General features: G+C 44.1%; 2 protein-coding genes across 10 annotated transcripts; one reads left to right on the forward strand and one right to left on the reverse strand.

Annotated features, from left to right (window-relative positions):
- Positions 1 to 196: 196 nt before the first annotated feature.
- LOC127754756 (pentatricopeptide repeat-containing protein At4g14050, mitochondrial-like) lies at positions 197 to 6,682 on the reverse strand. 9 transcript variants are annotated; one of them, XR_008012892.1, is made up of 6 exons: positions 6,348 to 6,682; positions 3,581 to 5,534; positions 2,917 to 3,041; positions 2,796 to 2,846; positions 2,430 to 2,497; positions 202 to 1,005 (listed from the first exon to the last, which is right to left on the reverse strand). XR_008012892.1 is itself a non-coding variant. In XM_052280322.1 (3 exons), the coding sequence occupies exons 1-2, from the start codon at positions 6,670 to 6,672 to the stop codon at positions 3,628 to 3,630; spliced, it is 2,232 nt and encodes a 743-aa protein (XP_052136282.1). In that variant the 5' UTR covers positions 6,673 to 6,682; the 3' UTR covers positions 199 to 2,497; positions 3,581 to 3,627. The 9 variants fall into 9 exon arrangements, 3 of the variants coding, with proteins under 3 accessions (XP_052136282.1, XP_052136283.1, XP_052136285.1); XR_008012893.1 differs by having other exon boundaries at positions 204 to 676; XR_008012889.1 differs by having other exon boundaries at positions 197 to 2,497; positions 2,917 to 3,046.
- Positions 6,683 to 18,823: 12,141 nt separating this feature from the next.
- Positions 18,824 to 25,264, forward strand: LOC127754495 (auxilin-related protein 2-like). Its single transcript, XM_052280048.1, has 8 exons — positions 18,824 to 19,657; positions 20,652 to 22,038; positions 22,125 to 22,260; positions 22,388 to 22,485; positions 22,673 to 22,738; positions 22,941 to 23,030; positions 23,773 to 23,949; positions 24,778 to 25,264. The coding sequence occupies exons 1-8, from the start codon at positions 18,990 to 18,992 to the stop codon at positions 24,814 to 24,816; spliced, it is 2,661 nt and encodes an 886-aa protein (XP_052136008.1). The 5' UTR covers positions 18,824 to 18,989; the 3' UTR covers positions 24,817 to 25,264.
- Positions 25,265 to 25,270: the final 6 nt, after the last annotated feature.

Consider the following 25,270-nt stretch of genomic DNA (forward strand, 5'->3'; position numbering starts at 1 on the left):
TGGTTGTTTTTCAATAAAAACCCTTGTGTTTATTATGTTTACAGCGCTACTCCTAAATCAGAATTTTCTTTTCTTCGTATTGTATTCTTTGAAGGGTAAGGAGTTTATTTTTTTGAAAAACACAACAGGCTGTCAGCCAGTGCGAGGGTTAGTTCAAAATTTTATACATTGGCAAGGAGTTTTTTCAAACCAGCGGTGGACGAAGCCCGACACGCGGCATCCTCAAACACGAAATTAACAGTGCGATTACCGGTGAACCACGTTTTGCCTGTTGCAAACGCGCTCACGAGGAGCGATAATCAGAAGACGGCGACGTGTTAATCAACCGAATAGCTAAAAAAAAATTCAGAAAAATGAGAAAATCGCAATGGTTAGGAAATTGATCAATTGATGATATGTCCAGCCACGGATAATTCAACGAAAAATACTGCACGTGCAAAAAGAAAATGTTACTAGCTGTTTGAAAATGTTGATATGGCATGGAATCTTGGTTATTTTTTTATAATATAACATTTAACAAATTAAATCATATAGTTGAAAACTTTGGGACTTTGCCTCCATCATCTTTTGCCCTTGGTCAAACTGCATATTTCATCAGCGCGACCGGAGACCACCGCCCAACCGCCGCACGCGGCCCAATCAGTGCTGGCCTCCCGCAGCTGCGTGCGACCTTGGCCTGCGAGAGAGAAATAAAAGGGAGGAAGAAGAAGAAAGGAGAAGTTGGGGCAGGGTGCTATAATCTAGTATTTTGCAGTTGATGGATGCGATTTAACGAAGGGCAAAAGATGAGGAAAGGAAACTGAAATGGCATGGAGATAAACATTTCGTCGAACACCTTACCGGTCATGTGAGCTGCCGTGGTCTGGCCCTCCCTCAGATTAAAACAACTAATTGCACCAAGTCACTTACCATTCCCCAAGTCTATTGTACCTCCCTTATCATTGGGCCTCTCATGTCCATTTGTTTCTTTGCATGTTGCTGGCTGTTCTGTCATCTACTACCCATCTGTAACGACAAATGAACTCCAACCGGACTCAGGGCTGAACAGAGAATATCTTCATATCTCAAATATTGGCTTCTCCTCATTGACTAAAATAACTAATATATGTACAATCAGATTAATTTAACTTATATTTCATTGCGTGTCCACAGCTCAATTAATCTTTGTTTCTGCCATCACTTATCATTCCATTTGCACGCTTCACCATATGATATATTTCTAGCTTAGTTCATAACAAAAATTAAAACATGCATGCATGAACTTCTGTAGCCAAATTGACCTATACATCCAACCTATTTGTTGTCACTTGGCAAAGTTAATAGCACCTATACATGGGAAATTTGACACACTAGTGTTATGCTTATGACATGGATGGCTTACATTGATTTACTGCATTTGACTCTTGTATACAACAATATGATAGACAATACATCTCCTGCTTGTGTCAGTAAGATAATCGTTGATGCCAGTCACTACAAAACCTTAGTGCGTACGCTGCTAATTAACCAGAACCTTCAATTATTTTGGTATCACACCCACCCGTACGATATATATTCAACCTTGTATTCTTAGATTTGGTGTTGCTAACCTAAGCTTAACCTTGGTGTTCCTCTTTGTCCTTCTCATCGGAAATAATATGACCGCCACTTAGATGTCAACCATCTATCAAGCACTCAAGCCTCATGCATGTTTATCTTTCATCACAATTTGTAGTCCATGCTTGGCCCAATCCAACTACAACTCATAGCACAAATGAACCTTTGTAACTCACATTTTTAACTTTGTTGTATAAGTAATTTGTGATTTTTGTATTTAGGTTTACTGCTTTGCATTATTTAGAATTTATAATGAAGCCTATTTCTATTTGCTACTTCCTCCGTTTCACAATGTAAATCATTCTAGTATTTCCCACATTCATATTGATGTGAATGAATCTACACATATATATCTATCTAGATTTATTAACATCAATATGAATATGGAAAATGCTAGAATGACTTACATTGTGAAACGGAGGAAGTATCTGTGTTGTGGTCATGGAACCATTCAAAATATGTGTTGTCTAGAGGCTGCTCTACCAATTCTACTATGCCGATCGGATCATGTGGCATGAATATGTAGTGTAATCATCATATACCATCCTAGCAAACACTGAGTCTTTTTCTAACCAAGACCTAGCAAACACTAACTCACTAAGTAAAAGAAGAAACATACTCAATACGGTTAGTGTGGAGTCCAAACTCCAAGATCGAATGAACCTCATAAACTTGAATTGGCACCATAAATATGTATTGTATCCGTTTTTTCTCAAAGGCTGGAAGCAAAGCATCAAGTTCTGGGAATTGCCTAATCATAAAGCTAATAACGCAATAATCAAGGAAATGTGAAAGGTAATAATAGAACTAAGCATGAATAGCAATAGCATTACCATAAGTCCATAATGCCAGAACAACATAAACTAACAGTATGTCCTCCCTCCCGGATGAAAGATCTTCCCTGCACAATCAAGAAAAATGGATCATATTTGAGAAGGGCACAGAAAAAATAATATTAGAGAATGAATAGGGAAAAATAAGTTCCAACTTTATAGGCTACTGAAACTCAAAAGCAGAGACAGACACAGAGAGAACCAAGATTAGCTGCTCCTATCACTGTGCTAAATGCTGTTATCGCTTCATCCTAAGTTTGTGTGAATGAATTAGATTCCAAGCATGATTCAATCATGACAAATCATGTCATATATCACTGCGTCAACTTCCAAAGCTTGTGCGCCGGAATATAAATAAGAGCTCACCAAGATAAGAGTATTGATGACACTCTGTCCATTGTAGCCTCTGCAACATTTCTATTAATACAGATTTTAGTTAACCAACATGTTAGGAGAGGGTGTATTAAATACTATCGGAGAAACATACCAACTTCAAAATGCAACCAAAGTAAGAGAGAGTCCAGTGCTGTGTATGTGTGGTGTGCAAGAGAGGGAAGTTGGAGCAGACCATCATGTAGAAACTCCTCAGTTATTGAAGGATTTTTCTTCAACCTGCTCTTTACCTTTATATATTAGTCTAATTTTATGTCCTATGATTTAAGATCCATATTTTGATCAGTGATTTAATTTTTACATGATAAAGAAATTTGAAAGTACCTAAGAATAACTCCCACCAAATACTATTAAGCAAAGTTTTCAACAGAATGAAAACGAAAAGGGTTGCAACCCTTGTATCCATGAGCTATTACGAACAAACATAATAAATGAAGTACATGTTCTTCAACATTATCTTTGAAAGAACTGAGCTGATCATCCTAGTTTGTTAACTCACTAATGCTACCGGTGAGTTGTCATATATTCCATGGTAACTTTATATTTAGCGGATATGTACAAGGAGAAAACAGAAGAATATGGATGAATTCCTTTTTCTTCGAAACAGGATGGCTGTATTGTTTTCTAGGACTGAAACAACAAATAAGTTATAAAGGAAAATGACTATCCATTTGGTATAACCAACTTGTGGCAGACCTTAATAAGTTAGTAGACATTGCAAAGAAGTCGACCCCCAAAAGCAATAGCTTATGTCATACCTAGAGTCCTAGAAGACTGGAAGCACAACTGGACATCAGCAGACCTGCTACCAGAATTCACTACAAGAGCATTTTCCACCTTCAAAATGGTGAAAACGACTAGAATCTCGCACAACGATCTTCCGATGGGTTATTTCACTAATTAACTTCATTACTGTATGGCAGTCCACACAGACCCGAAGGTTCTTCACCACCCGGATCACAGACCCTGGAGGAGACTTGATTAATCCAAAAGCAACAGCCAATCTCTCGCTGTGCAAGAAGAGATGGTGCTCCTTTTCGCTTTCTTCCAAGTCATGCATCACAGAACTAGTATCAGGAACATAACCCCTTTTGCGCATCTCCAATACCATTTCCTCAAGAAAAACCATAATTTCTTCTCTAATATCAAGTGGCACTTCCCCAGCATGAAACAAACGGAATTCTCTTCCAGCTTCAATCCAGCTATACCCTGGCTCTTTTCTTATCTCCAATCCAATCATGCACTTTCTAACCTTGGCTACGGAATCCCACTTTCCGTTCACTGCATAAACATTAGATAACAAGATATATGTGGAAGAATCTTTTGGTCGTAGCTCTAATAGTTTATTGGAAATCCTGATACACATTTCAGCATCCTTGTACTTCGTACATGCGCTCAACAGGGCCCCCCAAGTAGCTTCATCAGGCTCATATGGCATTGTAGTCATTAGCTCTTCAGCTTCCAATAAATGGCCTGAGCGACTAAGAAGATCCAGATAACACGTGTAGTGCTGCAATCCAGGAGTGATGCCATACTCATTCTTCATTGACTCAAAAAGCTGTCGCCCTTTCTGAACAAGACCAGCATGGCTACAAGCATAGATCAACCCGACAAAGGTCACCTCGTTGGGCTTCGCTCCTGCAAGAACCATCCTGTCATAAAGAGCCAATGCCTCCTCAGCTCGACCATGCTGTGCCTCTCCAACAACCATTGTCGTCCACGAGATTACATCACGGAATGTAATCCCCTCAAATACTTCTCTAGCAGAGAGTATATCACTGCATTTCGAGTACATGTCAATCAACGCATTCCCAACAATCATGCTGGACAGGAACCCAAGCCTCATTGCGGAACCATGCAACTGCCTACCCAGCACAAAAGCAGCCAGGTCTGCAGAACTGCCAATGACGATCGACAGCACGAATGCATCATCAATCCTGACACCATCCCGCCTCATCTCAACAAAAAGCTCCACCGCGCCGACACTCTCACCGGTCTTCACAAGCCCCGAGATGAGCGCAGTCCATGCAAACAGATTGCGCCCAGGCATGCTACGGAATAGCTGCAGCGCCTCCTCACTGTGGCCGTTGGACGCGTACCCAGAAACCAGGGCAGTCCACACGACGCTGTTCTTGGCACTCATACTGTCGAACACCTTCCTGCCATCGTCCGGGTAGCCACACTTGCAGTACATGTCGACCAGAGAGGACTTGACGACGTCATCCCCGTTGTATGGGGATGCCACGAAATGCGCGTGCAGCTGCCTGCCGAGGCGGCGGCTACGGAGCCTGGCGAAGACGCTGGCAACGGAGCTGATCACGAAATGGTCGGGGTGGAGGGCGTCGGCGGAGAGCATGCGGCGGAGGATCGGCAGCGCGAGCTCGGGGGACGCGGAGTGGGAGACGGCAGTGAGGAGCGAGGAGTAGATGTAGATGTCCCGGCGCGGGGTTTCGTCGAACAGGTGGAGGGCGTCGGGGAGGAGGTGGGACTTGGCGTAGGCGGAGACGAGCGCCGCGGGGTTCGGAGGGTGGTGGGCCAGACCTTCCTTGAGGATGCGCGCGTGCATGCCACGCACGGCCGCCGGCGACCCCGCCGTGGCACGGACGGCGGCTACGGCGGTGGCGGCCGGAGAGAGCATGCATAGGACCGCTTCGTGTCTTCCTCCCCAATATCTGAGCCTTGATTGATCAATAATTCTCCTTCTTTCGCCTCCTACAAGCCCACAAGGCCACAAGGGATCGTTTGAGTTCAACTAGCAAAATGCCCGTGTGTTGTAACGGATGAAAACAATTTTAATAATTAATCTATTATATGGTAAATCATCCATTTTACTCATTGATACTTAATAAATATTACGTGAAAATATTTAGAAATACATCAATATCATTGTTTATTAATAATATTTTTCCTTTAATAATTTTAACTTGTATTTTATTATGTTATCACTTATATATAAATTTATTTTTTCTTTAATTTTATGTATGAATCGTACTTAAACTTTATAAAAATATTGAATTCATATTGTTTCTAACCTGATAACCTGATAAAGAAAGAATGTTAAATTAGATTCATGCCAAGTGGCACAATATGTCTTTTAGAAAATTTGTAACCTAATAAATAAAAAAATGTTAAATTAGATTAATGCCAAGTGTCACAGTATGTCCTTTAGAAAATTTTATGAAATGAAAACTTCTTATAAGAATATACCTTAACAAAAAGATATTTTGAGTGACTATGAGTAGTTTGTGGTATAGATTCTTCTTAAGAAATTTATGTGAGTTAGGATGAGTACAAATTATGTGAGCTTACATTTTCCGTTCTAATGCAACTATTCTAAGGGTGTTTGGATGAGATTCAGTAACCAAATTACATCTGCTAAAAACAAAAATCAAAATTAACAAGTTGAAAGTAGGTGGAACTGGGCAGAGGCAGATCTAACCCTGTTTCGGTTGAACCCCCAAACTTTTTTGAGGGATAACGCAGAATACCTGATGAGGTGAGGTGTGGGTAGGGAGGGATGCTCACCGGCGATAGACGATGCGGTGGAAGCAGGAGGACGCCGGGCGCCACCTCTGCTCGCAGGATGGGGATCGGCGCAAGCGGCGGGCGAGGAGACGAAATTCGAGGCCGAGCCGGATGGGGATGGATTAGGATGCTCACCGGTGAGCGAATGCGGCGGGAGCAGGAGAACGCCGGCGCCACCTCTGCTAGCAGGATGGAGATCGGCGCCAGCGGCAGGCGAGGAGACGGGAGTCGGGGGGGCGGCGGGCAAGGAGACGGAGGCGGAGGTCGTGCAGCGCTCTGCTGCCGCGCCGCCGCGGTGTCGGCTCTCGTGCCTATGATGGGTCATATGCACAGGCCCCTGAGGCTGCAATTTTTTCATCTCCCAGAAAAGTTCATCTAAGGTCCCTTATCTTGTCGTCGAGTTTTGAAAACCCTCTAATCTTGTACTAAAATGGGATCACTTTTGATCCCAAGGCAGTATTTTTTCCGGTTTTATTCATATGGCGGCTAAGTCCCACGTGGACTCCACAAGTCAACCAGCAATCTTCTTCCATCTCACTCCCCTCTACTTCCATCTCAACCCAAACCTTCAGGGCATCTGCCAAATGGGTTGGGAGAAGGGTGTCGGTCGGTGGGAAAAAGCTCGAAAGCGGAGGCCGCCGGCTGACGTGGCTCCCAACGGCCGCGAGCGCTCACATCATGGACTTGCGCGCACGGGGGTGCAGCGCGGGTCCCAACTACAACTACAATGTCATCTTCACTTGCATGCACGAGGGCTGAGGCTTCTGCCTCGTCACACTGGCCAAGCTCCTATCCCCTAGCTCATAGTCGCCCCCCGTCGAGCTACTCAAAAGCTGATGTGTTTAGGTGTCCCCGAGCTTCGCCTCTCGTCTGCAGAGGTGCACGCGCGGTTCCGCCACATCGTCTTTGAGGTCAACTCCATCTACACCACATTGCGGTCGCATCGTCCCCGACGGATGCGCCCTTCTCCCCGCCGCTCGCCACTGTTAAGCTTCTTGTTGGCTGCCAGCCTTCTCCCCACCCATCGCCAGGCACCATCGTCGGGCTTCTACCTACCGCCGCCGCCCAACGACCGCCACCCTTCTCCCTGCTGATCACCGGCCACCACACACCTCTCCCACGATTTAGCGTCTGGCTTCCTCTTCTTGTGCATGCACGAACACTCATTGAGTCAGTGGTGCTCGCGACTATGCTCAGGCGTCACAACGATACTCCATCTCCCAACTCTTGGAGATCCTCTCGCCAATCTCAACGGTGTGGCTGACATATGACCACGATACGGACGCGGCGTAGATGCGCGGCGAGCTGCCACGCAACGATGTGGCAGTGTAACCTGAGGGGACAACGTGTCATGAGCCCTTCCTACTTCACTTCTTCGCGCTCTTTACCATGCAGGTCCATGATGCAGCCGTCGGTCGCCACTCTTCTCCCCACCTCTTGTCAGCTGCCCTGAAGGTTTGGGTTGAGACGGGAAGAAAGGGGAGATACGTGGGAGAAGATTATCGGTTGACATGTGGGACCCACATGGGCCCCACGCTGACTCAGCCACCACATCACTAAAACCGGGGAGCAATAGTGCCTTGAGACGTAATGTGACCTGGTTTTGCAAGATTAGGGATCTATTATATCTGGTATTTTAGTTCAGGGACAATTTTGAAACTCGACGACAAGATAAGGGACCTCAAGTGTACCTTTTCCTTTCATCTCTCTCTTTTCTCTTTCTTTTAAGAATAGTAAAGATGCTCGTGCGTTGAGATAGGAAATCCAAATTACATATATTATTTTTTTCATGTACGGTGGCGGAGAGTTAGATGATGGATATTTGGGGGCCTTTTTTCATGAACCTGGGCGTGATGTTGTCATGCTCGGATTAGAAACTGAATTTTTATAAGTGATTGTTTCCATTTGACGTGAGCGGAAGAGTCGGACGTTTGCGGAGGACATGGAAACTGACCAACAATTCACATGTCGGATGAAAAATTGTGTGAGACACGCTTTTTGTAGCGCCCGTTTCGTCGTGGCGCCTAGCGGGAAAATGTAATTTCTAAAAACCCTAATTGCGAAAATTGTTTCTTCGCTTGCAGTCAGTCTCCGTGCCTTTCCGGATCTCAAATCCCCGATCTATCGTCAAGTTCAAATCCCGAATCCAAATCCTTCCCAAATCAAATCCCTCCGCAAAAGTCTATTTTGTGTCCCTCAGGTTCGATGGGCCGAATTCCTCTCGGCCCATCTCTCCCTCCCTCCCCATCTCTCTCTCTCTCTCTCTCTCTCTCCCTCTCTCCCCCGCTCTGCCTGTGCGCCGCGCGCGCGTGCGCGTGAGCCGCGCCGAGCCGAGCGCCCTCCGCCCGCGCCGCCCGTTGCTTCCCGCGCGCGCACGCCGTGGTGGCCGACCGCCTGGTCGCCGCCGCCGTCAGCCTCTGCCGCGCCTGTCCGCGCCTGCCGCCCGTGTCGCCGCTCCGCTCCACACCGCCCCCGCCGTCATCGCCGTCATCACAACCCGGCCCCGCCGCGTGCTAGCCTCCAAGGGACGGAGGCAGAGCTCCTCCTCCCTCTACCGCATCGCCCTCTCTCCCTCCTTCTTTCCTCAAAGAGGCAAGGGGCAAGCCCCCTTTCTCTCCTCCTTTCTCCCTTTTCTCTCCCGCCCGCGTCATTCCCCTCCTCCCTGTCGCCGTTTTGGCCGCTAGCCGGAGCGCCAGCTCGCTGGCTGACCGTCCAATGTCGGTTCCCCTCTCCCAAACCGACATTGTCGCCCATATAAACCCAAGCTCCCCCCTTCCTTTCCCTCTCTCACTCGCCCTCGCTCCACCGCGCCATTGCCGTCCCCTCTGTCTCGCTGACCGCCGCCGCCACGTGTGCCGAAGGAGCCGGTGCGCGCTAGGACACGGAAGGGGACTCCGGGCGCTCGCCTTCTTCCTCTTCCCCGGCCCGAGGCCGGAGAGATCACTCCCGTGCCGTCGGCCCATCGTCTCAGCGCCCTCCTTTGCAGCGGTAGTGCATCCTCCCCGTTCTCCCTCCTCGCTCCTCCTCCTCCCCTTAGCTTTGAGTAGTCGCTCGAGTAATACCCCAGTAGATAGCTGGCGCCGCCCCGACTGCTGCCACCGCTCGCTGTGTGCTCGCCGCCGTCGCCGCCCGAGCTCGATAAGCGCCTCTCGTCGCCGGCCTCGCTCGGCGTAGCTCCGCCTAATCCGGCGCAAGGGATGGATTCCCGTAGCCGCGTAGATGCTCTCACCGCCGGGAATCAGCCCCTCGTGACCTCGTTGCCGTTTCCCCCTTTTCTCGCCGCCGGTTGCCGCTGCCGCAATTCGCCGCCGTCGAGCATCCTCCGGCAAATCCAAGCCGTTGGCTCGCTCCCTCTCGTCCCCCCTTGTCATTCCGGTGTTCACCCCGTCGCCCCTCGTCGTCGCACGACGTCCCGAAGAAACCGCCGCCGCCCGCCATCCGTTCGCGGCCGGCGCCTTCGTCTTCCTCTCGCCGGCCCGCGTGGCTGCCACGAAGGCGCCACGTCGGTGCCACCTCGGCCGCGACCGGGTCGAGCCGACCCCGGTCCGCCGCTCCCCTCTGTCCTCCCCGTGCGCGTGGTCCACGGTGAGCCACGAGGCTGCGCGTGGGCCCGCCGCACCCGCGTCCCCCACGAGCCGCGCACGTGCGCCGCGCCTCCCTCCCCAAACCCTAACACGCCCCGCGTGCACCTCGCTCTCGGTGAGCCGAGTCGCCGACAAGCGGGTCCTACTCAGGACCACGCGGGATGGACCCGGCCTACCGGCTCTCTCTCTCTCTCTCTCCTCCCCGCCCGCGCGCGCCTTGGGCCGCCTTCTTGGGCCGGCCGGCCCATTAAGCTCGGCCGAGCCGCCCCTTTCTCTCGGGCCGCGCCCTAGCCGCCCGAGGGAAGTCTATTTCCCCTCCCTCCTTCTTTTCTTTTTAAAAAGGATTTAAATAAATCCTTTTTCCTTTAGACCAAAAATCCAATAATCATAGAAATTCAATATCTTCCCAACCGTAAGCCCGTTTGACTCCGTTCAACTTCCAAAATTCCTCAAATCTCGAGATCTATCTAATGGCACGCTTAGAGGTCAATAATAGGGATTTATTTTTTGCTGTTTGTTGAGTTGTCCCGTTTCGCGTGTAGTTTCGGAGCCCGAAGACCCGCAGTGCGAGGATTTCAAGGATCAAGCTCAAGATCTCGAGCAAGGCAAGTCACCTTTGATCATCTTGCACCTATAATTCAAATCTAAGTATTTCTTTTCCGCAAATATTGCATGAATAGGATTTACACAAGTAATTCGGCCGCGGCTTGCGAAATAGCCTGCCGCCCCCCCCCCCCCCCCCGGATCCTAATTGCTGCAAGTACCCTCCCTGAATTATTGAACACTTAAACCTCCTTTGTCAACTGTTGTGCTTCGATGCACGGGCCTTCGAGTACGCGCATCTGAACACCCCCCCCTCAAAATATAAAATACCCAACGATGGGTAAAACTTGGGTTTTACAAAAGACTTGGAAAAACCCGACACCTGGGTCGATGTTTGCGAACTAAATGAATTTCCAAAATCACGGACCGGGGAACGTACCGGGTGTACGGTTTCCCGCTCTTGCACTTAAGGACCGTTTCCTTGGAATTTCATCCGAACATAAGACAAGTGCGACCACATGGGTGGAATGGGACACCCCTGGCTGAGTAACTAGCTAATCGGGAGAGCCTTGATGCCGAGAGACATGTGGATTCAACGGGGTGGTGTCGGGGAGAACCCCCAGGCTTCCTAGCATAGTATGGTTTGGGACCTAACCTGTTATTGGTCTGGGACCCCCTCTCGTCGGCATATGGCAACCCTGTGTCTGCTCTCGAAATGCCTTATCATGAAAACCATTAGGTCACCAGACGTGGCCGTTCTGCACGGGCTGGGTGATTCGGGTTAGTAATGTCGTGTGGGTAAAGTGTACCCCCTCTGTAGAGGTTATTAAACTGTTCGAACAGCCGTGCCCACGGTCATGGGCGGATGTGAGGTGATTCCTAGCGTACCTTTGTTTGACTACTGCTTTGTGAAATTTGCTATTGTGGTTTGGGTTCGATGTTTGGAAAATCTGCGGCTGATGGGATCAGCCAAGCCCGGGTGGCCGTTTGAAAGCTGTTGGCCGGATGCCAACCTTGATCAATTCAAAAGACTGATACCTTGCACATACTCCGACCGGACGAGACGCACTGTCTCATCCGTGTCGTTTGAGAAGCACTCACTTAGTTGTTTCAGAAAAGAGTTTAAATAAAATCAAATTGCAAAAACAACCGCCTTCCTGTTGAAGCCTGCATTAAACACTTAATTCCCATGGCTTGCTGAGTATTCCTGTACTCACCCTTGCTCTATATAAATAATCCCCCCCAGTTGCTGAAGAAGATGAAGTGGAACCCGCTGACGAGGAGATCTTCCAGGAGCAAGTCGGCTACGATGAGTTTTAGGGTTTCGGCCTAGTTCCCAAGTCGCGCCTGTGATGTTTGGTCCAAGTCATGGCTTCCGCTTCCCTTTTGTAATGCAGTTGTGAGCTCGGGATCTGTCCGCAGCCCAACATGACTGTACTCCTACTCTATAATAAAGAGACCTCTGTTGCTGTGATATTCTGTCTTCCTGTGATACCAGCACTGTTTCCTGGGACTGGTATCGATTAACAGGTTAATTTGGAACGTCACGGGCTAGTTCCGTTCGGGGCTAGTTCGGGGCGTGACACTTTTCTACGACAGACGGCAAAAACACTATTAATGTTTTAAGTAGATAAAGATATATAACTATATAAGTCGTATTTTGCAATGAAATTTGGTAGGATTGATATATAGATACATTATAACCTACCTCCCAGCATTTTCATATTTTTTTACCACCGTATACATATATTTCAAGCACTAAGCATGATTTAAACATTGTGGTTTTACATTTCAAACAATAGTCATGAAAATTTTGAAAATATTTTAGAGCTTTGATAATGGTGTTATGGCCTTGCAAAATGTTAGCTTTAGAATATGACTCGTATAAAAAGAAACGAAGAAGATAAATGCTCGAGCAAACCGATTTTAGTAGTTGAAGGGTACAATGAGGCAAAACATAGGTTAGTGGGTTAAGGGTGTGCTTTTTACTTCATCTTCCTAACTTATACTTACTTGTTTCCGATCAGCTAAATAGTGTAATTTATGTAAAAAAAATATAAAGAAAAGTTGCTTTAAAAAATCATATTAATTTGTTTCATGCTTTTTAAACTAATGTTTAATTAATCATGCACCAATGTGTGCTCTGTTTTACTACATGCTAAAGAGGAGGGGTTCCTAGCCCCTCTTTTCGAACTTAGCCCATGTGAACCAATGAAATATTATAAAATAGATTTTCTTTCAAACCAATATATTAATATGCCCGTCCTAACACTATGATGATATTATATTTTGACAATCAGGCATACAGAGATACAGATTCATGCCAAGGATACAAGAAAATAAACATCCAGCCTGCATATTCATTATTCTACATGAGTCAATGACATGTGGGTCAGGATGACATATCTTAAATTTTGCAAAATTATAATGGCATGGTTCCAATTTCCCCTAGAAAAGAAAGAGTGCCGCCACCTACATTTCAAAATCCCACACATTTCAAAGTCCTATATAATAATAACAAGTTTAATACCAAGACATAGTTATAGATTTTTTGTTTTGTATTAGCAAGTTTTTTGTTCTGCGAATGTTTCAGAATCCTAAATTGAACTGTATTTCTTATTCAGATCATAACCATCACAAAAACTCATAACAGATCAAAATGTTCATATATTTGGCAGCATGATGGACCATGGGTGAAAATAGTGACCCAAAACATTTAGCTGTCTTTCAGTTTCAGCAAAAAAAAATTTAACCACTTTGATAATTCAACATATGATCATTACAATCATCAGGTTTAGTATAAAGATACGGAGATGCACATCAAATTGAGAAAAAAATATCTTCAGTTCTCTTTAATCTTTACCTCTCATACATAAATTACAGAGTATCAAATGAACACCACAAATGGTGAAATTTCATATTACCATTGAGTCCTGATTGTTTCCAGATCAAGCCATCATGCAAAAGTTAAAATGCTTCCATCAATTCCCCACAACCAAAGTAGTACAAGACAATATATATTTAACCTGAGGTCTCCATGATGTAAGCTTCAGTTTTCTTATACCTACGGACATCCTCAAATGGAAAACACAATTCCAAAAGGCATGCCTTCCATCTGACAAATCCAGGGATAAAATCTCAATTGCTGGCACCTTGGTTATGGCTTCTATAGGATCGAATAACAAGAACTAAGCCAACCAGAGGGGGTGAATGGTTGGTATACCAAAAACCAAAAACTTTTAGCGGAAATAAAAGTTACCCTCAAAATCGATGAATCAATCTAACCGGAGTAGTCCTGTCGATATGACCGAGTTTGTGTCGTCGGTCTGACCGATGAAGGTTGCCTGGTCCGACCGCTCTGAGATCGCCTCTGCTTCCTAATGCCGCCGCCGGTCTGACCGCCAACTGCCTGCCGGTCTGACCGCCGGTATGTCGCCGGTTGAACCGCCGAAACCCGATGAAACACAAATCGAAGAACTCTAAAAGTGGATGACGACTTTATTACTTCTCTCTGTGTTTACAAAGTGCACCAACAGCACTCCTTACAAAAATTTCAACTAAACTCGAAACCCTAACTCAAAACTCAACTCAATTGCTCTCAAACGCGATACCGAGAAGCCTCACGCTCCCCCTCTATTTATACCCGAGGTAGGCAGCCTAAAGCCATGAACCAAACTCATACTAGGAGTCCTAAACACCTTAGGAAACCCTCTAGTACAAGAAAGAAACTTTACATAACCAATCGTAACAAATTTGGACTCCTTCCAAATTCAACTCCGCATCCCATACGCACACAATAACTCCATCGTATGCCATATGGAATCTCCATCAACCACGTGCATTAACTCTAGCCTAAGTATCCCGCATGATCTCTGACCACCACGGACGTCGTCTTATCCCCAAGCCGACTCCCGGTCCATCACCGTAAATACTCTCCCGAGGCATCGAGTCACCTACACATGGAACAAACAAAGAAACCATATTCCGAGACCAAGCTATCTCCAACTTGACTCATTAGCAGCAAACAATAGTATTACATACGTATAGTATCCATCTAGAAGCCATAATCATGAAATAATCATGGATATCCAAACACACAACCTGGAACCGAAACCGACACAGCATCGGCCGGTCTGACCGCGCCCGAGACATGCCGGTCTGACCAGCAACCACTGCCCGATCTGACCGGTCACATGAAATAACAGCAGTATCCTGTAGATTCACCTGTGAACTCCAATCATCTCCAAAACCACTTCGTGAATAAATTCCAAATAACAAAACCAATAATCTCTAATGCCCAATTGTTCATCACAGAATAATAATCAAAAACAACTTTGATTTTACAGCTTCCATCGAGTACCGACACCACCCATGATCTACACAATCAACATGGTCTCATAAACATAAATTTAGCAAAAGACAAAGGATCAAATTAAACTTTCAACACTCTAGCCAAATGCATGTTGAAAATGAAAAATATTCATGACTAGAAAGAGTATCTATAAAAAATAAAATCAGATTATTGGCCTCAACTTTTTATTTTACTATGCTATAAGGAAATGTAGAAACCATAATACTTCCTAAACACAACCAATAGCACACTGAATTTTTCATGCTAATAATTGAAAGATGGAGATTGAACATGCCCAATGATGGAGATTAAACCTGTAGCCTCAAGAAGCTACAGGTGCCAGGCTGACAGCTACAAGACCTGAGCGAAGCAACATGAATCTGAGTTTTGCATAGGCAGAACAACATAAATTATCAGCAGTGTCTTACTCTATATTCCTCCCATTTATGCAGACCCAAAACCTCCAAAATATCTCATATTTCACTACAACAGTTGTTACAATACTTAAAATGATAAATTTTCTGAATGAAGAATCACGTACACTACCAAAGTATTTTAATAATGTTGAAAATAATGTTGTGTAAAGGTCAAAGAAATTCAAAACCAAAACATGCTTCATGGCTGGATTGACTACAATAACCTCGAATCAAACAACCCATAAAAGATTTTTGCTGGAAGCATAAGTTGATCAACCTATATTTTGAATACCATTGTCAATTAAACTCAACTCTAATTTGTACAGATGTATATAGGAAAAAGCAACAGAAACCGATGTATTCTAGCAAATCCTCTGTCAGATTGAAGAGTTAAGAAATATATATTTATTCATAAAAATGGCCAATACTTTTTCTATGAAAGGCTACCTTTCTAAAATGGCTCATTCCGGATAGTTTCTAACCAGATTCTAAGCAGCCAGAAACCCTGCTCCTTACACTGACATTTCTATCTATCAGCAGCTTATGACATTACTACAAATCAGTTCAATTCACTCCAACGAATCTAACTGCATGTGCTTCTTCAACAAGTTCTTTATCCTATCCCAACTTGAAAGCAAAAGACATATAAATCACATAGGCTCAAAACCAGACTGTCGAACAAATTGCAAATGTCTTCAAAAGATTTGAGATGACAACAAAATTGAGTTAACTGTCCATAAATTTACATATTTCAGTATAGCCGTAAGATCCAAAAATATGGCTTTGCCCAGGTTGAGATGGAGATAGACCAAAGGAAGGAGAAAACTCACTGTATCGTGGTCACCAGCCATGAACATGTCTCAGCCATTAGTGCCTACAAATTCCAGTTTGATTGATTTGCTATGTTCTATCACATTAAATTCTTGAAGCAAGAACAAAGCTCCGCTATATATGATATGACTCGTGCTGCTCTGTTTTTTTTTAAGATAAAGGATTTATATAAAACCCGGCTTCTACATCCCGAAGAATGTACACAGCCAATCAAGTCCATACAAGAGCAAGGCTCCTCCCATTACATTGCTCTGTTTGTAAGACTTGTTTTCCAACCTGCTGCTTATGCTGTGTCTCGTGATCTGTTTCAGCTTTTTTGGTGAGAACATGCACGATGATGGCAGCTTGGTGTTGGCCTACTACAAGGATGGAGCCACCGACCCAACCTTCCTGTACTTCTCTCATGGGCTGAAGGAGGTCAAGTGCCGAGCTGTTCCTTCTGCTCGACACTGGATGTTTTATCTACGCAGTCCGCCGTATTTTTGGTCTAGTCTATGGTTGTCAGTTGACTCGTTATGGTCCAATGTTGGTGTCGGAAACAACTATCGTTTGCCTGTTATGGATGCTGAGATGAGTCCTTTTAAAAAAAAAAAAACCTCCGGATTATTGGATTCATGAGCTCCTTAATTTGCTTTGTGATGGCTGGAGAAAGATAATGGTGAATTTGTTGTGGTTATTAGCTATGTAGCTTAACTTGAATACATGCCTTTGTTGTGTTCTGTGAGGCCATGGAGGTTTGACATCTATGGATGATGAGCCTGATGCAAACCTTTGAGAAGCAACCTCTCCAGATGCAGGAGATCTATGCATGCGTATCGTCGCCAGGATATCCTTCTCACCTGCTACTCCACTGTGTATCGTCGCCAAAGCTGTTACTAGATTTGCCTGAGCAATTTCACAACTTATTTGCATGTTACAATTGGGATAACCTTTTTTTCTTCTTTCCCCGAAACATGGGCTATACGAAGGGTAATTGGAGTTCTTTACCTGTAACAGAACCCAAATCGAGCGAAACATTGTGCAGATAGGTTTACAAACCAAAAGATCATAAATCCAACACATTTCAGTGATATAGCGGCCTTTAATCGATAGCAACTCACTGGTTTTATGCTGCTTTAAAAGGAGGCAGCCTGAAATTTCTGAGCCTCTGAACCCTGCAAACCATAAACAAGCATGAACTCAGATTCTACCTGATCAAAACTTTGTTTCCTATAAACCGGTATCTCATAAGAAAATTTCTAATGCACTAAGAAATTTGAGACCTCAAAATCCTGTCACTATTGATTTTTCTCATTACTACCTCCGTTCCAAAATGTAGCAACCTAGGATGGGTCCCATCCTAGGACTACGAAGCTGGACATGTTACTTTCCATTTCTCATCGGAAAGCTAATCTTTGTCAGATTGCAGAATAGCTAAACATGAGTTTTTTTTGGCGGGGAAGCTAAACATTAGTTAAATCGATCTCACAGTATAGACCATGGCTTAACTGTGTAAACATTGCAAAATCTGTTATTGCCATGGCTCACATGCTCAGCATTGACTTGCCAGTTGCCACAAGGTCAAGGAGCTTAATTAGGCTTACCAGGATGGACACAGTTGCAGTTTTGCAGACAAGATTGGCAGATTGCTATGGCCTCCAATATTTACAGTGCCATATCTCAGCTGCAATATCATTAATCTGGGGAGCAAGTCCGGAGTGGATTATGCATGCGTCTATTTCCTGTAAATTTCATTACTGGGGAACACACTCCAGGAGCTTGTATTGGAGCCTATTATCAGCTGACACTATCTTGTCAAGTTCATCAGACTATCTGATACTTGGCATCAGTGACAGCAATGCTGCTGCTGCTGCTCCTGATGTCTGAACTTGGTTCAGAATTCATCTCCTTTTCTTTCTTGCTGTCTTGCTTGATGTTGAAAGTGCAGTATGATTAAAATACATTAATTAACTTCAGAGGGAACACCATTTTCACTCCTGATAATGCGCAATTTGTACATTAAAAATTGCCCATGATCATCATACATCCATACACAACTAGTGTTAGTTGCAGAGATCATGGACACACACATGGACCTATGGCATTTTTAACGAAAAAATTGCAGAACTCCCCATGTTCAAGTTGCACATATATATTCGATTAGATGTCTTTGGACGTGTTATATTTTCCAATTTCCCAAACTTCTACCCCATTATTTTTCACGCGCAATGATGTGTTAATTCATTTGTTGATATTGATAAGTTACTTTAAAAAATCATATTAATTCATTTTTAAACTTTTTAACTAATATTTAATTAATCAATGATGTGTTAATCCGCAACTTCATTTCATGCGTTGGAAGGGAGTGTTCCGAATAATAGGAAAAAAAACCCGGTTAGATTAGCTCGATTTGAAATCAAATTCAAAAAATAAAAAATCGAACCAAATACAAGTTGTTACTACATCCGTTCCATATTACTTGTCGCTTTGAGTTTTTTTGAAAAAAATTTTGATCATTCGTCTTATTCAAAAAAATTTAAAATTATTATTTAGTTATTTTGTGACTTGCTTTATTATCAAAAGACTTTAAGTATTACTTATCTTTTTCATATTTGCATAAAATTTTTAAATAAAACGAATGGTCAAACGTTATAAGGAAAAAGTCAAAGCGACAACTATCGTGGGTCGGAGGAAGTACACGCCAACCGCTTGTGGGGCCCACCTCGATACACACACCGACCAGACCAGACAGCCAAGAGAGAGGGAGACGCGTCACCACCCTTCCCTTCCCACCACTTTCCTTCTCTCCTCCGATCTCCTCGCGCGAGTCTCCCGCCTCTCTCTCCCCTTCCCTCGTCGCCGGCGGATTCTCCGGCGAGGTCGCCGCCGCCGGTGTCCGACCCCGCGGCGCCTCCCCCCCCCCCCCTCGGCCCGTCCAATGGAGGGCATCGAGGGACTCCTGGCGGACTTCGGCGTGCGGCCGCAGGGGAAGGCCGCGCCCATGGCCGCCTCCCGCTCCCGCTCCACCACCACCACCGGATCCGCCTGGCCCAACCCTAGATCCACCCCAGCGCCCGCGCCGTCCTACGACGGGCTCTTCGGCGCGCCCCCCTCCGCGGCCGCCACCACCACCACCTCCTCCCCGTTCGACTCGCTGTTCAATGGCCCTCCTACTTCCTCCTCCTCCTCGTCGTCGGCGGCGGCGAGGGCCACGGTGTACGACGACGACATCTTCGGCGCGGTCCCGGGGCTGAGGCCGAGCTCCAATTCGGCGTCCTCCTCCGCGGCGCGGTACGACGGCGACGACGTGTTTGGGGGTGGCCGGCGCGCGGCGGCGTCCCCCGCGTTTGATGACGTGTTCTCCAGCAACCGCTCGGCGGCGGCGCCTTCGTACGACGACATACTAGGTGGGTTCGGGGTGAAGCCGCAGGCGGGGGAGGGGAAGAGGTCGGTGGTGGTTGAGGACGACGACCTGCTCGGGGGGTTCGGGAGGAAGCCACATTCGGAGGCGGAGAAGAAGCCGGTGGTGGTGGAGAAGGCTAATGGGGGCAACGGATTCGATTATCTGATCCCGGGGTTCTCTGGGAGCGGCCCGCAGAGGAGTAGGTGAGCAAGTTGAAAGCCTTTGTTCATTCAGATCTGCATTGGGCATGAGTTTAAGTTCATTTGGATCAGAACCTTAGATGATGTCATTTTCAACGAACTGAACTGGAATGTGCAAGCTAGATCCAATTTTTTTGGAAATGTTGCTGACTTGGGAGTACAATTTTACTTACATTGGAGGAAATCTTGTTATTCGTGTTCTCCACGTGCCTTACCATGTTACTACTTGCTACTCCAGCTAACCTTAAAAAAAAGTTAAAACCAGCTTGTGTGTGTAAAGTTGATCAATGAAATGTAAGAAAATTTTGTGTGTACCAATCATAGTGTGTGTAACATGGAGAGGCCTGGGCCCTAGAAGAAGCAAAGGAGAGCAGATGAGAAATAACAGTAGGATTATAGAAAGCTTCAGATACACTTGAGTAGTTGAGTGTAGGCCATAGGGTTAGAATTGAAAATTTTGCTGAAGTGTGATAATTTTATGCCATTTCCTTATACAAAAAGAAGTATAGGGTATGTTTATAGTATTAATTTCCCGTCATGCCTTGCTCTTGTTAGATTAGTTATGTGCTTGGGTGGTGATTCTTGCTTTTAAGTTGATAATATGTTTCAGTCATTGTGTTTCCTTATCCAGTTGACTCAATAGCAATATGTTCCATTCTTGAAATAACCACTTTTGTACTGCATAAGGCTATGCCATTACATATGCATTGTCAACCTGTGAGAGGTTCAACTCCCGTTGTTGCCTAATGAATATCTTTTATATTTATTCGGATGGATGAGGAAGGTTCATCCTAATTATTGTTTCTACCAAAGCTTACGATGAATAATACATGTCCATATCTCACAAGCCGTGTGATTGAAAATGGTGCCTGCCATAAACTTCCAATGTTTATGCAAATAACCTGTTTTTTTCCTCTAAATCTTCTTAGTGTTTTGCACTATCTCCTGATAGTGATCATGTTTTTGTAGGTTTTCTCACTTTCATTTTAATTTTCAGGAAGATTATTGATGATAACAAAGATGAGCCAGCAGTTCGAACTTCTAAATCAACAGCCAGTGTATTAGATGACCCATTTGTTGTTCTAGAAACAAATTCTGCCTCAGGTTCAACATATCCATCCCCTAGCAGCTTCACGGATCCCTTGGAACATCTGAATAATTCTGCAAGCTCTAAAGGCAAGAATGTTGATAATACTACTGATAATGATAGTCTGCCTGATGATTCAAGTGCCTTTAACCAGGTTCCAAAATCAGATCCCTTGTTTACCTCAGAATTCAATGGTGATACAAAGTATATGAATCCACCAAGCAAAGCCCGAGACTCAAACCCTCTACATGGTTCAATGAATGGAAATTCAGCACGGGGATCTTCTACGGAGGACTTAGGAGATGCCAAGACAAAGTCACAGTCTGCAAGGTACTCTGATATTTATGTCGATGGCTCAAGTTCAGACAGATATGCTACTAATGGCGTTGGGGATCAGTCACCAAGATCTACTGAATCCGAAGATGACATATGGCTTACAGTTTCTGAAATTCCCCTCTTCACACAGCCAACTAATGCTCCACCGCCCTCAAGATCACCACCTCTTCTTAAACAAAGACCTCTGCAAGCAAAAGCTAATGGTAATTATGATGGGTATGTGCGGCAATCAAACCAAAATCACAACCAATACAGAGACATGCCAGATCAAGCAGAGGTTTCTTCACTAGATGAGATGGAAGGTTTTGCGAAGGACAAGTCCCAAATGCCTTCTTATGACGACAATTTTTTTGGTGAAGCTGAACAATCTGAAAGAACTTCATCAGATCGTGAAGAGAAAGAGAGGCAGGCCAGATTGGAGCAAGAACAGGAAATGAAACTGATGGAGGAAAAGAAGAGAGAACAGAGACGACTTGAAAAGGAGAGAGAATTGGAACAGCAGAAAGAAAGAGAAAGACAAGCCATGGAGAGGGCCACAAAGGAGGCCCGAGAGAGAGCATCTGCTGAAGCTCGTGCTAAGGCTGAAAGGGAGGCCACCCAGCGTGCACAGCGCGCTGCTGTGCAAAGGGCTCAACAGGAAGCTCGTGAGAGGGCTGCAGCTGAGGCTAAAGAAAAAGCTGCAAGGATTGCTGCAGAAGCAAGGGAGAGGGCTGCATCTGAAACCAAGGAGAGAGAGAGGGCTGCAGCAGAAAGAGCTGCTGCTGAGAGAGTTCAGCAAGAAGCAAGGAAGAGAGCTGAACGTGCTGCAGTGGAAAGAGCTGCTGCTGAGGCTCGGGAAAGACAGGCAGCTGCTGCAGCAGCTGCTGCTAGAGAAAAACAGAGCTCAGCAGATGATCTTGAGTCTTTCTTTGGTGCGGGTGCCCGAGCAAATAGTGCGCCAAAGCAGAGGACTCCAACAGTGGTGAGTACATCCCCCGAAATATGATCATCGAAAATTGTGTATTGATGACATTTAATGTGTTACTTTTTGCTAATTTGATGTTTCAGGATTCTATGTTTGATTCTCAACCTCAATCTAGAGCAACCACGAATGGATCACAGAGATCAGCCTCCACCTCAGCATCTATGAGAAAAGCCCCGTCAGCCACAAATATTGGGGATGATCTATCTGATTTATTTGGAGGTACTAGTCTTCCCTAACTAGCAGTTTTTCTAACTGCACCTAACTAGCAGTTTTTCTAACTGCAATTATATGGTTTCCTATATTTGCAGTGTTTTTAATCCACATGTTCTTTCTTGTTTTTCTTCAGCCCCTGCATCATCTGATGTATTCCAAGAAGTTGAGGGAGAGAGTGAAGAAAGAAGACGTGCTAGATTAGAACGCCATCAGAGGACCCGTGAACGAGCGGTAATGTGATTTCAATTCCAAACTAGAAAAGAAGATTAGAAAATAGAATACTCATTATTTCAGTAGATGTCACCACTGATCTATTTGGCTAATTATGTATAACAGTATCACTTTCTCTAATTATAACTAAATGTTGGACATCTCATTCTTTATTTTTCTTATTACTGTTCGTCATGCAACACTCCAGGCAAAAGCTCTGGCTGAGAAGAACGAACGAGATATGCAGGTTCAGAGGGAACAGGCAGAAAGAGACGTGAGTGTCATGTTGTCCATATACTTGACAGCTTAATTTTTCTTAGTTGAAGTAAATAGTCTTCATTTTCTTCTGATCTATTTATTTCAATTTTTTCATGGATTTGCTAGTGCTTTTGTTTTAGCTGCATGGTAATCACAGCTTTCTTGCGTACTAATACTAGTTGGTGCTATTGGTGCTGTTGGCACTTTCTGAATTCCAGAGAATTGGGGACACACTAGACTTTGAAATCAGGAGGTGGGCAGCTGGAAAAGAGGGCAACTTACGTGCTTTGTTATCAACTTTACAATATGTGAGTCACTGATGCTATTGTAACTGAAGCTACTCTCAATGTGTTCCTATCTAGTTTATTGGTTTTGGATGCTATGCATTGCTCCATTACGTAGAGATGCTCAATATTTCCATCTGCATGTTAATGATTATCTTTTTAATTTTGACTTAACATTATGTCCTACCTAGTGAATGTGTTACACTCCCTTTATATTTTCCTTTTATGGATATCCTACTCCCATTTGAGACCCTGTAATGATTTCAATTGCAAGTTCTTTGCATGACTAAAGTTTCCCAAATTGCTTTTGGACTTTATCTAACCTAATTATGGTATTTATTAATATCAAAGCTGGTAACCTGGAAGACCAGTTTTTGGTCAGTGGACCGTACTAGCAGCTAAATAGTTCTCATAGCCATAGAAGTATAGAACTGGTTTAGGTATAATACTATAATACCATTCACCTTTCAACTTTCAAGTATGAAAGTGCAATTTACTTATCAATAAAGTAAGTTTTCTCTATTAATATATTCTTGATAATCCACATCTCAATATAACACTGACAAATTTCATGTGGTTATGATTCATTTATCTTTTCAACTGCCAGTAGTTTCTTTGAAGCATGTGACAAATGGAAATCTAGATTAACCAGTATCAAACATTAAATTGAAAATTGTGTCATATGAATTGCTCATTTAATTCAATACTTCAGTACAGGCTATTCTGAAATCTTTCTTCTATTAATACGTATCTTGTTTGTAAACAGATACTTTGGCCAGAATGTGGATGGCAAGCAGTATCCTTGACTGATTTGATTACTGGCGCCGCTGTTAAAAAGCAGTACAGAAAGGCAACATTATGCATCCATCCTGACAAGGTGCAACAGAAGGGTGCAAATCTTCAGCAGAAATATACTGCAGAGAAGGTGTTTGATATTCTTAAGGTGTGTATAGTATCACTGCATCGCAACAAATATTGAAATGCCATATGAAACTTCAATATTTCACGCAGAAGAACTATCATTATTGCACACTGGCAACTAGCAAGTAATAATATGCTAAATAGGGTAAATTGATTTGCTAGCCGTAATTGGTTTAATTCAACATTGCACAGTAACTTCCCAACATGTGATGCATCTAAAGTGGTTTGGGGTTTAATGGAGTGATGTTGGTCTGAAGTATAAAGTCAATACATAGAGTAAAATCTAGTTTCAATGCAGTTTGTGTTAGTTCACCTGTATAGCTGGATGGTAGTCTGGAATCTACTGTCTGCCTCAGCTGATTTTACACTCGAAAATATACTTGTTTGTTTCAACCCAGATTCTACCTGCACATACAGCTCTCGATCTATTAGATACACCTTAACATAGGAACTGATGTTTCAGAGTACATAATCTGTACTTATATGTAGCCCCAAAATCTAATTTTGTTGCTATTCATTCAAGTTGACCATCAACATGCAGTCTATATCTCTTATTAAATTCCCAACAAATCCATAAGGCCTCATTTGGATGATTAGACCTAACAAAGTGCTCCCTATGGGCTCAATTTGCTGAATGCACCTAGGAGCTCTGGCATGAAGTTGTATTGTCAAAATGATCCGGTAATTGATTTAACCTTTTGTAACAACTAAGGTTAAGTTGGCATTCCATGTTACCTTTTTCTGATCATTCATTGTTTCTCTTGCTCATCATGCTATTGCTGTTTATAAGTCTTATATTTTATTAGATGTCTGCCGTTCACTTATCTTCCACTTCATTTGCATAAAACAGGAGGCATGGAACAAATTCAACTCTGAAGAGCTCTTTTAAACCATCCACCATATGAATGGATATAAATGTTCAGCCTAACTATACCCACATGAAGAACTGGAGGAGGAACAAAGCAGAGAAACGGTGCAGTGATCAAGTGAAAACTCTGCTATAATTACAGTACTATCATTGTTTCGTTCTTACACCCTTACCATTGTGTTTTGCTCTCATGATCGTATTTGTTCACTCCATTATACTTCGAATCTTCAAGACTTGTACTTATACCTCACACGGGCAACGGCGGCGGTGTACATGGATGTAGCTTCTTCTTCTTCTTCTGTTCATTGGATTAGTAATGGCACGGTTCTTTGGGAAGGCTTTTATACAAGCATATTAATAGGGTAAAGATACGTGTACAAAAAATTCTTTTACAAATACTTTACAAATGTTATTGTGGACCGCTGTATTGAATCTTGATTCCTATAGCTTTCTAACTGATTAAATCCAATGGTTG

This window comes from Oryza glaberrima, chromosome 11 (assembly GCF_000147395.1).
Source record: "Oryza glaberrima chromosome 11, OglaRS2, whole genome shotgun sequence".
Classification (NCBI taxonomy): Eukaryota; Viridiplantae; Streptophyta; class Magnoliopsida; order Poales; family Poaceae; genus Oryza; species Oryza glaberrima.